Source organism: Sebastes umbrosus, chromosome 5 (genome assembly GCF_015220745.1).
Source record: "Sebastes umbrosus isolate fSebUmb1 chromosome 5, fSebUmb1.pri, whole genome shotgun sequence".
In the NCBI taxonomy this organism is placed as follows: Eukaryota; Metazoa; Chordata; class Actinopteri; order Perciformes; family Sebastidae; genus Sebastes; species Sebastes umbrosus.
Window position 1 is genome coordinate 1,363,059 of NC_051273.1, and position 12,695 is coordinate 1,375,753.

General features: G+C 36.4%; 2 protein-coding genes across 6 annotated transcripts in view; one reads left to right on the plus strand and one right to left on the minus strand.

Annotated features, from left to right (window-relative positions):
• LOC119488563 (synapse-associated protein 1-like) lies at positions 1–6,294 on the plus strand. Its single transcript, XM_037770329.1, has 9 exons — positions 1–352; positions 1,134–1,252; positions 1,760–1,826; positions 2,599–2,672; positions 2,752–2,891; positions 3,033–3,169; positions 4,499–4,557; positions 4,645–4,789; positions 4,866–6,294. Exons 1-9 carry the CDS (start codon positions 184–186, stop codon positions 4,991–4,993), a joined length of 1,038 nt encoding a protein of 345 aa, XP_037626257.1. The 5' UTR covers positions 1–183; the 3' UTR covers positions 4,994–6,294.
• Positions 2,907–12,695, minus strand: part of LOC119488564 (AP-1 complex subunit sigma-2) — a 25,363-nt gene continuing 15,574 nt past the window's right edge. Inside the window, exons 6-7 of one of the 5 annotated variants that reach the window (XM_037770330.1) lie at positions 12,184–12,192; positions 8,627–9,549 (exon numbers count right to left, since the gene is read on the minus strand). In XM_037770330.1, coding sequence (XP_037626258.1) covers positions 9,287–9,549; positions 12,184–12,192 — 272 coding nt within the window. In that variant the 3' untranslated portion in view covers positions 8,627–9,286. Of the gene's footprint in view, positions 2,946–8,626; positions 9,550–11,498; positions 12,193–12,695 lie in introns of those variants that run through there. The other 4 variants (XM_037770334.1, XM_037770338.1, XM_037770335.1 and 1 more) reach the window with 4 other exon arrangements.

The following is a 12,695-nucleotide window of genomic DNA, read 5'->3' on the forward strand; positions in this document are numbered from 1 at the left end:
GTAGACGTTAGGGACAAACTTTAACCGATTCGCGGAAGTGGTTGAACGGTGAAAACGTCACCAGTATCTCTCCTGTTATAGTTTAAAACTATCAGAAAACTGCCTTAAAACGGAGTGATTCATAATTAGAGCTTCTTAAATAACTTATTTTAAGTTTATTGTACAGTGTTAACTATTTAAAGTATGTTTAAGAGCTGGGGGAGCTGGCTGGGGAGAGAAGATGAAGAAGATGTTGATGAAGACTCAGGACAGAATCAGGATGTAAACAAACAAACAGCTGTTTCTGTTTCTGAAGGTGAAGATGATGCTCCTCAACCTCAGCAGCTGCTCCAACAGGCGAAAGGCTTCAGTGGTGAGTCTGATGAAGTTGATAATGATGTAAACTTGTCCTAGTAGACTTTGCTGCAGCATGTGTAATATAATAACAGCTGTATTTCTGCAGTAGATTCTCAGTATAATGTGTGTTTCTGCAGTAGAGTCTCAGTATAATGTGTGTTTCTGCAGTAGATTCTCAGTATAATGTGTGTTTCTGCAGTAGATCCTCAGTATAATGTGTGTTTCTGCAGTAGATCCTCAGTATAATGTGTGTTTCTGCAGTAGATCCTCAGTATAATGTGTGTTTCTGCAGTAGATTTTCAGTATAATGTGTGTTTCTGCAGTAGATCCTCAGTATAATGTGTGTTTCTGCAGTAGATTTTCAGTATAATGTGTGTTTCTGCAGTAGATCCTCAGTATAATGTGTGTTTCTGCAGTAGATTCTCAGTATAATGTGTGTTTCTGCAGTAGATCCTCAGTATAATGTGTGTTTCTGCAGTAGATCCTCAGTATAATGTGTGTTTCTGCAGTAGATCCTCAGTATAATGTGTGTTTCTGCAGTAGATTTTCAGTATAATGTGTGTTTCTGCAGTAGATCCTCAGTATAATGTGTGTTTCTGCAGTAGATCCTCAGTATAATGTGTGTTTCTGCAGTAGATTTTCAGTATAATGTGTGTTTCTGCAGTAGATCCTCAGTATAATGTGTGTTTCTGCAGTAGATTTTCAGTATAATGTGTGTTTCTGCAGTAGATCCTCAGTATAATGTGTGTTTCTGCAGTAGATTCTCAGTATAATGTGTTTCTGTTGCTTCTCTGCAGGATATATTTATAATTTCGCCAGCATCGCCTCAAAGAAACTCTCAGAGTCTGTAGTTGAAACAGCACAAACCTTAAAGAAAAGTGTGGAGGAGGGGAGGATCAATGGCATTATTGATAAGGTAAATATCAGAATCAGAAATACTTTATTGATCCCTGTTACAGCTGCTCTTATATGAAAGCATACAGAAACATAAGAAAGATAAATAATAAATAAATATGAAAATTAGAAATATGAGAAATATGTGCATCAATACATGTGGTTATACAATATACAGTATAACTAGTGTAAACAAGTAAAAAAATGCTTATAGAAGTTGGATCTATTAAGTGTATTAAATATAAATGCAATAATAGTATGAATAAGATTTTAACAACAATATTTCTTCAAATGTACAGAATAAATGCAGTATTAATAAGAGTATTGCACAGTTTAATTATTGTACACATTTTTTTTAATAGAATAATTCAAAAATAATCAATAATAATAATATATACTAAAATATATATATACATATATACATATATATATATTTTAATCCGTATTGCATATAAATATCCATTGAGGTCTGTCTTAATTTAAACTCTGTGTTCTTTGTCCTATTTAATGATATATTTTCTTCCTTCAGACCATTCTGGGTGAATTCCAGAAAGAACAAGAAAAGTTTGTTCAGGAGAAAAAAGCAAAAACATTTGGTAAGTACTGAATAGTATGTTGTATTTGATGTAGGTATTAAATATGTATGCATAATTATGTCTGGTGCGTTCAGTCCTTATTTATGTAGGACAGAAGCTGCCAAAATAAAAAATCAATAAATGACTCGATAAATAAATAAATGTCATTAAATGTAGTAAAAATAATATTAAAAATAAATGTAGCCATTAATTATTTGATCAAATGTGACATAAACTGATATTTCTGTTTTAATTTGCTTATTTATTTATCTTTGTATTAATTCCCATATTTATTTACTCTTCTATTTAATTTTCCCTTCTATTCATTTATGTATTTATTTTTACTAATTTTAAAATGTATTTATTTATTATTGCATTTATTTATTATTTATTTATTTGTTTTAGCATTTTTTTTATTGCTATTACTTTTTTATTATTACGCCTATAAATGTATATTAATATTATAACTATACTTTGTATTATTATTACTATATTTTTATTTTATTTTATTTTATTTTATTATAGGTTAGGCTTACTATCATTAATGTGTCATTATCACTATTTTATTTGAATATATATTTAAGTTGATGTATCATTATGTTTATAATTATTATAAGTACATCTTTGTATCTGTACAGTGTGTCTTGCAGTATGTGTAGTTTTCCTTTCTTTTAAAAAAAATGTTCATGCACAAATGGAAATGTTTATTTTTCAATAAAATAAATAATTATGCATAATTATTTAAGTATATTATAGATTACAGTAGGGTAACTGGTTTTCATTGTTCCTTTAGGTGCTGCTGTGCCACCGTGGGTTGGTTATAATGAAGAGGAAACCATACAGCAGCAGATTCTAGCTCTTTCAGCTGTGAGTATTACTCCTTATAAAACATGCATCAATATAGTTTCAATAAAAAACTTCAGTTTATTGCTTCACTCGTTTTCAGGACAAAAGAAATTTTGTGCGAGATCCTCCCGCTGGGGTCCAATTTCACTTTGACTTTGAGCAAATGCATCCGGTCGCCTTGGTGATGCTGGAGGAAGACGAGCTGCTCCGGAAGATGCGTTTCCATCTGGTCCCCAAACAGTGAGCGTCTCTTCACTCTCACACAATACTTTATAAAAGTGTTTTCATCATTCCCTGCATGAGAGTGGGTTTTATTAAAAACACAAATATCACATTCCACCACAGAGATGACTGCCGTTTCCTCCGTGTCATTCATTTCAGGGTGAAAGAGGAAGTCTTCTGGAAGAATTACTTCTACAGAGTGTCGTTGGTAAAACAGTCGGCTCAGCTCACGGCGCTCGCAGCTCAACAGGATGCTGAACGGAGAGACGTGGAGAAAACTGAGACCAATCAAAAAGGTATCAAAACTATAACGCCTGAGTTTAATCTTGAAGGATAGTTCAGGTGTTTCTCATAGTGGGGTTGTATGAGGTTCTTCTCCATAGTCAGTGTATTACCTACATGAGATGGAGTGGTAGTATTTATCTATGGAGTACGGAACCGGCCAAAATAAAAAATAAATAAATAAATGACTCAATAAATACATAAATTTGTCATTAAATGTAGCTATTAATTAATATAAAAAATAAATATAGCCATTAATTAATAAATACAGCCATTAATTAATTTTAATTTGCTTCTTTATGTATTTATCGTTGTATTAATTCCCTTATTTATTTACTCTTCTATTTAATTTTATTTATTTATGTATTTTTTTTATTAAGTTTCAAATTAATTAATGAATTATCATTTATTTATTTTTGCATTTATTTTATATTTATTTTTAAAAGTATGCATTTCACCCCTTATTTATTTTCCCAAACTTTACACATTTTTTTACAAGTTTCTTTTTACATTTCTTTATGCATTTCTGCCTCATTATGCAAATGAGGGGACTGTTAATTAATCGTTACAATTATTTTTTATATTATTTTTGCTACATTTAATAACATTTATTTATTTATTTATCGAGTCATTTATTTATTGATTTATTTAGTATTTTGGCAGCAAAGCAATGTAAAAAACACATGTTAGACACCTAAAATAGTCAATATCAGTTTAAGTGTACGCTGTATTTAGAATATTTTCTCCTCTTTACCTCGCTGTCAGACAGCCCTTTCTGACGGGGAACTGAAGCCATTTTCTACGCTCTCTTCAAAGCCACCAGACTCCATTCACAAAAATAGTAAAAGGGCTGTCTGACAGCGAGGTAAAGTGATGAAAATATTCTAAATATAGCGTACACTTCAACTGATATTGATGTTTTTAGGTGTCTAAAATCTGTTTAGCTGCTGCGCCCATCCACAGCAGTACGTTACTTTGCTCCCGTGCTGGTACTCCTGTCTGTTTCTACTAACTCCATCTACTGTAGTAATACACTGACTATGGAGAAGAACCTCATACAACCCCACTGAGAAACACCTGAATTATCCCTTTAATGTCAGTGAATCATTTGACACAGATAGAGCGGTGAGGTTTTGCGTAATATTGTGTGATAAACCAAGAAGTGAGTTAACATTAGGACACTTTTTGAACATAGAACTTTGTGACATAATACCAGCCAGCATTCAGAAAAATATTGTTTATTAATCTGCACTGTTCATGTTGTCGAGAAAGTGTGATTATCACCTTATTATATTCTATAAATATACTTGAAAGGAAATGTCAAAAAATATATTTTTTTGCAGATGTCGTTAGACAGAAAACTCCCCGTGTCGTCTGCAGCATCAAACCAAAGTCCAGGGAGGTGAGCCGCCTGTTCTCACTAAATAAAATAAGAGTATAAAGCTAAACTAGAACGAGTCTGACCTGCTTCTTGTTCCTGTTCCGAGAGGACGAAGACGAGGTCTCCACCAGCCCGTCTGTGTCCGAGTTTGTGAGCGACGCTTTTGACTCATGCAACATAAATGAGGACGACCTACGCAAAGAAATGGGACAGCTGGTTCTGGACAAGAGGGAACATCCGAGCACACAGCATGGTACGTTTAGTTTGGTTGATCTGGATCAGTAGAGGTGGTTTCATCAATGAGTGACTGAGCGTTGTGTGTTTTTCAGAGGAGACTCCTGACTGGGAGAGAGAGCTGCAGGAAGAGCTGCAGGAGTACGACGTGTTGGCCGATAACGAGAACCGAGATGACAACTGGGACAGGGAGATCGAGGAGATGCTGATGGAGGAGAGTTAGAGCGAAGACACAAACTCGTCCAGCCTGAACTGTGTGGAGGACAGAAACAGGACATGACTCCTCCCAGCTGAACGACTCATTACAATATCGGTCCTCTTAGAACTCTAAAGACGGAGAAACACCGCTGAACATCATTTATGTTTCATGAGTAAATATTTAAAATCGTCTCCTACCGCTAAATGAAGAGCAGATATTGTCCTATATAATTATGTGATACTGAGGGACGCCTCCACTGAGTGTAGAAAACTGGCCTTAGACTCTGGAATTAAAGAGAGACTACCGGTATGTAACTTGTGCTGAACGGTGTCGACTAGATAATGGATAATAGTAAATAAATAATGATAAATGCACATAAAAGTAGAGAGAGTCACAAACTCAGCTACCTGACTCAGCAATGCACAACGGCGTATTAGGACCATTGTAGCTACAAAATATATATTACGGAGTCGGGGGTAATATTCTGAGAAAAAACTCAGATACAGATAATAATAAAATATTCTCAGTCATAAATTTGCAAGAAAAAAAACAGAAAAATTGTGTTTTTTCACTTTGCAAGGTTTGATCTACCTCCTCCACGCCACAGACGCCACCGTTAAACACTGAGGAGCTGCAGAGTGCAAAATATATTAACTAGAACTAGACCTCCTCCAAGCTGCCCGAGTACGATTGCCCCCCCCTCTCCATGCAGCTCCACGTGTATTTGTGTTTATGTTGAGATCAGCTGAACGTAGCGGAGCATCGTAAAACACTTCATTCAAACTGGACAGAAACAAAATAAACTCACTTAAACCGTCGTCGTTAATCTTTCCAACAATCACCAAGTGTGCTTTGGTCCAACTCAACTGGAATTTCACAGAGTTTAATGTTACAAAACGCTGAATCTACAGGTGTCCAATCTGACTGTTCATTTGTAAGAGGAAGAAGGGCTATACAGTATCTTCTTTCAAAAGTTACAGTCTTGCTTTAAAACTATTAAAAAATCATGAGCCAAAGTCAGGTGATATTTCCTTTCTCTTCTGGAGGATTTCATGTGACCAGTAACGTCTATTTTTGTCTGAGCCAACTCTTTTTATATAAATGGAAATGATGCTGTTTTAATTGCGTTAATCTGTTAACAGTGCATTACAGTATGGAATTTAATACACGGTTTACGTCACTCTGTATTTTATCAAAATAACTAAATGGATGACTGAACATGTGTATTTTTTGTGATCATATACTGTTGACGTTGATATAATGATCTTTGTGGAGACATGTTTTATGTGTATTGTTACATTTTTATTAAACTTTGACATTTACAATCTAAACTGTGTTGACTTGTTCTTACTCTAATGCATGTGGTGGGTTGTTTTAGGATACAGAGCAGTTAGTGTCAGACTAATAAACCAGAGCGTATCTTTCTGAAACTCTTCCTCTCGTCCACATTGAGCTTTGGGAAGAATCGTGAGGCAGTGTGTAAAAAAGACACAATAATAATAACAATAATAATAATAATAATAATAATATTAATATTAATTTGGATCATCAGCGTTTGTTTTGTATTTTCACATTCAAAATGTCATGAATGAAAGGTCTCTAATTGATTGATAGAATATATATATATATATATATATATATATATATATACTGTATATATATATATATATATATATATATATATATATATATATAATAGAAATATAAAAATAAATAAAATAAAATAGAAAAATTAGAAAAAGTTAAAACGTAAATATTTTAAATAAAATACAAAAATAATAATAAATAAATTAAATAAAATAGATTCACACACACTTCTATCCCTGTGCTCTTTATGTGCTGTGAGTGACGAGTGGAGGATGAATTAAAGGAAACAAGCTCTTTGTGTTGTTACAGGTGGAGTAAATCTTTATTGCTAAACTTGTCAGGACAACATGACCTTCCTCCTTCATCTGTAACAGTAAACAACACAGTGTACCTTCTGTAAGTAAACACACGTCCTGTAATGTAACAGAGATACAGTAGATCATAATTAATAAATTATACATGGAAATGCTTATTTCAAGTTTTACAAAATAGGAAGATTCCAACATGTCAAACATCTGTCTACAACATCTGTCTACAGTATACTGTATATAGAGGAAACTGCAAAACCCAGAAAATAGTGAGTAGTTCAGAAAAAATATATTTGAAACACCGTTTTGGTTAAAGCAACAACAGCAGCTTCTTAAAAACATGCTGAGCAACCTGGACATCAAATAAAATAAAGAAATAATACCATTTATTGATATTTGTACAGTTCATTGTCCAAAGATTTTATGTGTGTCTTTTCTTTTTTCTCCAACCACGTGGCTGGAAACTACTTTTAGTTTTGTCTCATAAAAAATAAATAATCTTAATACTATAATACTTTATGATACTATTGCTATTATATGCTTAGTCACAGTCACGGTGGTAGATAGGTAGTTTACATGCTGTACAATATGTCACATGTGGCGGTCAGAGGCCAAAAGCTTCTTTTGTTTTTTTATATTAAATGTGGATATGTGAGGAAGACAGTGAAACGGCTTTAAAAGACTCGACCGTGTGTCGTAAAGCTGAACATTCTTTAAATGGTCGCGCTGGTCAGAGGTCAGTAGGATTAACACAGGTTTGGTATTACAGTTTGTTTAAAGAGGGAAACAGTGATTTATAGTACGCTCCCATTTCATCCATCGCCAAAAAAAAAAACTCTTATCTGCTACATTTCTTAAATCTATAACGACTTATTAGGAACATTATAAGCAAAAAAAAATTAAAAATTAAAAATTACAGAGCCGGGGAAGGGGGGTAATATTCAGAGAAAAATAACGAGATTCAAATCATACATTTACGAGAAAAAAAACTTGGATATTCTCTGATATTAAAATCGTACATTTACGAGAAAAAAAAGCGTACATTTATGCAAATCTCAGTGGGCGAACAGTTACAGATTATTTCATTTCAAATGAACGGACATCTGTCAGCGATTAAGGCATTCAACATTAAATGGGATCCTTCCATTAGAAACCAGTAGGACTGATAACGACCTCGTTATATACAACAACGTGTCCCTTCAGACTGCAGTGGTGCGTTACAGCGTGGCTAAACCTCAAATACCAAATATGTTGTGCTTGAAACTGAGTTCATGATAATCACAATGCAGGTGCAACATAACTCTTTGGTTCTGTTCATTTAATACGTTTAACTTCCCTTTATAATGTATAAATCTGACCAACCCGTTCGCACGAGAAGGCGTATAAATGCCACGATAATGCGCAAGGCGTTTAGCGTGCGATAAGTACGCCTTTCTTGATTCCAGCTTGTCATTTGTACGACACGTAACCTGATAACCGACTTTGTTATGTAAACGCATCCGCGTATAAATTGCTACGGTAAGAGTTAGTGAGAGTATAAAAAGAGAGAAAGACTGCTTGCTTCCAACAACAGAGACAGTTAACCAGGAGACTCGTGTTCGAAACCGTCGTAGATCAGCGTTTTGTTATGTAAGTAACGTTAGTGACGTTTGTCACGTGCCGATGTCGATGATGACGTGTTTTCTGTAGTTGCTTCCGTACGTGTTTTACTTAGTTTACGTACTTATTTTAAGCCCAACCATGACGTTTTCCCTAACCCTAACTAAGTGGTTTTCTTGCCTGAACCTAAGTTAGTGGTTTTCTTGCGGACGTTTGCATGGCGTACAAATGACGCAAGAAAAGCGGCGTACAAATGACACTCGAAAGTGGGGTACAAATAACGCAGGAAAAGCAGCGTACAAATGATGCACGAAAAACGGCGTACAAATGACGCACGAAAAGCGGAGTATAACTGATGCAGGAAAAGCGTTGTACAAATGACGCAAGAAAAGCGGCGTACAAATGACGCAGGAAAAGCAGCGTACAAATGACGCAAGAAAAGCGGCTTCCAAAGACGCAGGAAAAGTGGCGTACAAATGACGCAAGAAAAGTGGCGTACAAATGACGCAGGAAAAGCAGCGTACAAATGACGCACGAAAAAGCTGAAATGCGTCCTCATGACACGCGGAATGTCCGTGTAATGTCGTGGTATTTATACACCTTCCTGTGAGACCGGACTGGTCTGACACACATTTGAAATTCAGAAGTATCTCTGAAATCAATACTATTCAAATAAATACTATACAAACATCACAGAATAGATCGATCACATCAGCTTTGGTCAAATCCAGCAGTTCACTCAGTTCAGCATCTCATTCTGTCGTTCTGGACTGAAAAGCAGCAGAAAATGCTGCATTTCCTGTTTCTGTAACAATGAACATCATCACAGGACAAATAAATACCTCCGTAGGAAACACCAACCAGCTGCATTGTTAGTCTCAGAAGAAAGGTAGAAAACAAAGGCAGAGTTGTGTGTGTGTGTGTGTGTGTGTGTGTGTGAAGTTGCTTGAAGGTGAATTGGACTTGTTATCGGTTCAAACAGCAGCTGGCAGTTGAAGGATGTGTGTTTGATGATGATGATGGTGTGTTTGATCGTGTTTATGTCAGTCCGATTTCCTCCAGAACGCTGCGAGGCGTCTCTGCTTCCTGTGGAGGGAGAGAGGAACCACAGCGCCGGTGAAGAGCTCGGCGAGCGACACCGACAACAAAGACGCCGTTACTCAAACACACACTGTGAGGACGTGTTTTATCTGGTGTAAGGTAGCTGATGTTGTTGTAGGGGAATATTTCACAGACATGGAAACCATTCAGGTTTTGGCTTTGTGCAAACAGTCTAATAGTCCACCCTTCTTATTCTGGATTATTGTTTAGGATTTTAATATGGAATTAGTTTAAGTTGCATAAATCAATATTTTTGTACGAACACTGAATCTAAATAAATAAAAATCATAGACTGTATATAAGAAGTGGACGTAGTCAACGTGACGTCACCCATTGGTTTGTCAACTACGGTTTTGAAGCCTCGAGTTCGACATTTTGGCCGTCGCCATCTTGTTTTTTGTTCGTCACCATCTTGGTTTTTGGCCGTCTCCATCTTGGTTTTTGGCCGTCTCCATCTTGGTTTTTGGCCGTCTCCATCTTGTTTTTTGTTCGTCACCATCTTGGTTATTTGGCCAACACCATCTTGGTTTTTGGCCGTCTCCATCTTGGTTTTTGGCCGTCTCCATCTTGGTTTTTGTTCGTCACCATTTTGTTTTTTGGCCACCTCCATCTTGGTTTTTGGCTTTCTCCATCTTGGTTATTTGGCCAACACCATCTTGGTTTTTGGCCGTCTCCATCTTGTTATTTGGCCTTCACCATTTTGTTTTTTGGCCGTCTCCATCTTGGTTTTTGGCCGTCTCCATCTTGGTTTTTGTTCGTCACCATTTTGTTTTTTGGCCACCTCCATCTTGGTTTTTGGCTTTCTCCATCTTGGTTATTTGGCCAACACCATCTTGGTTTTTGGCCGTCTCCATCTTGGTTTTTGGCCGTCTCCATTTTGCTTTTTGGCCGTCTCCATCTTGCTTTTTGGCTGTCTCCAACTTGGTTTTTGGCCGTCTCCATCTTGGTTTTTGTTCGTCACCATTTTGTTTTTTGGCCACCTCCATCTTGGTTTTTGGCTTTCTCCATCTTGGTTATTTGGCCAACACCATCTTGGTTTTTGGCCGTCTCCATCTTTTTATTTGGCCTTCACCATTTTGTTTTTTGGCCGTCTCCATCTTGGTTTTTGGCCGTCTCCATCTTGGTTTTTGTTCGTCACCATTTTGTTTTTTGGCCACCTCCATCTTGGTTTTTGGCTTTCTCCATCTTGGTTATTTGGCCAACACCATCTTGGTTTTTGGCCGTCTCCATCTTGGTTTTTGGCCGTCTCCATCTTGCTTTTTGGCCGTCTCCATCTTGCTTTTTGGCTGTCTCCAACTTGGTTTTTGGCCGTCTCCATCTTGGTTTTTGGCCGTCTCCATCTTGCTTTTTGGCCGTCTCCAACTTGGTTTTTGGCTGTCTCCATCTTGGTTTTTGGCCGTCTCCATCTTGGTTTTTGGCTGTCATCATCTTGGATTTTGGCGGTCGCCATCTTGGTTTTTGGCTTTTGGCCGTCACCATCTTGGTTTTTTCCTTCTCCATCTTGGTTTTTGGCTGTCACCATCTTGGTTTTTTCCTTCTCCATCTTGGTTTTTGGCTGTCGCCATCTTAGTGTTTGGCCGTCACCATCTTGGTTTTTGGCCACCATCTTGTTTTTGGTCGTCACCATCTTGGTTCTTGGCCGTCAGCGTCTTGTTTTTTTGCAACCAGAAGTGACACGAGAGAGTGGAGCTAAAACCGAACGCTGAATAAGACATTTTTAGGCGACCAAAATGTTACAATTAACTTTGATGGAGTGAAAACAGTGTGTTTTCACTCCATCAAAGTTAATTGTAACATTTGTGTGAGAGGGTTCAAGTTTTAAGACGAAAACACGGACAACTCCCAGACCGGACAATACCGTGGTAGCGACCTGTCAATCACAAGGTAGCCCCGCCCTAAAGCATCCCCTGCTTTATGGTCTATCTGACTCTAAATGGGGCCATAATTTACTAAATGAACATCATGCTGTATTGAAGAAGATTTGAAACTAGAGATTGAGACCAGTGAAAGGGGTGGCTTATATTTGATATGAAAATGAATTGTTCAAGTTAAAGCTTCATTAATCAACATTGTTTTATATTAACTAAATCAAATCAATACATATACATGAAACCCCTTTCATTGGCCCTTATTGAGGAACCAACAACTCTGTAGTTCACCCTCCAAACTCTACATGAACGAGTTTTGATGCTACAATTAGCTGTTTAAGTTGCACTAATCAATATTTCTAATATTTATATGTGCAAACGTAACAAACCAAAACAAGATGCAAGATGCATTTCAGGTGATAAATGCATCTTTATCAATAGCAGGTGTAAATAATAACATTACTGATGGTTTCATCCCATTGAGTCCCAGTATGTGATGTCAGTGAGTGAGCATGCACAACACCAGAACCATGGAACTGGGTCAGCTAAATGGAATGCAGCCATCTTTAATGTTATTAGAGTCTACTGGCCTACATACTTCATCCAGTTATTGGATATATATTCAGTTTTTGGTGCATGCTGTACCTGCGTTAATGTGTCACAAATCATAAACAACAACAGACAAAGTAGATGAAAACATCCGAGCTGGTGGCAGAAAGAAAGAAAGAAAGAAAGAAAGAGAAGCACTTACTTTGGCATCCTGAAAGCAGGTTGAGCACAAAGTAAAGAGAGGACTTGCGTCAGAGCAGGAAAACTCAAATCTTACTTTAGAGGAGAGAAAAACAACCCACTCCATGTTCAGCCCAGATCTGAAACCCTAAACTATGATTTATTCACTCTTGGGGAAGATTTATCTGGAATGAGGACTCCCTCGTCGCCGGTTATGTAAGATAAACATCTCGAGGTTATCGGGTTTGTTTACGACACAGAAGAAAACAGTTGCAGTAAAAACTAAATTAAAAAACACCATTAACGGCTCTATTAAAGAAAGACACCAGCGTGCTTAACTGACAGAGTCATAAACAATTTATTAATATCTATTATATATACATCAAGAAAATATCCTCAATTTATATGGCAGATTATACAAAACATTTAATGTGCTCAGTCAGTGTGCAGAATGTGTAAGGCTCTAGAATAACCATCATTTATAAATGGTAAATTGATAGCATATTAAACTTAATTAATAGTTATTTTAATGTT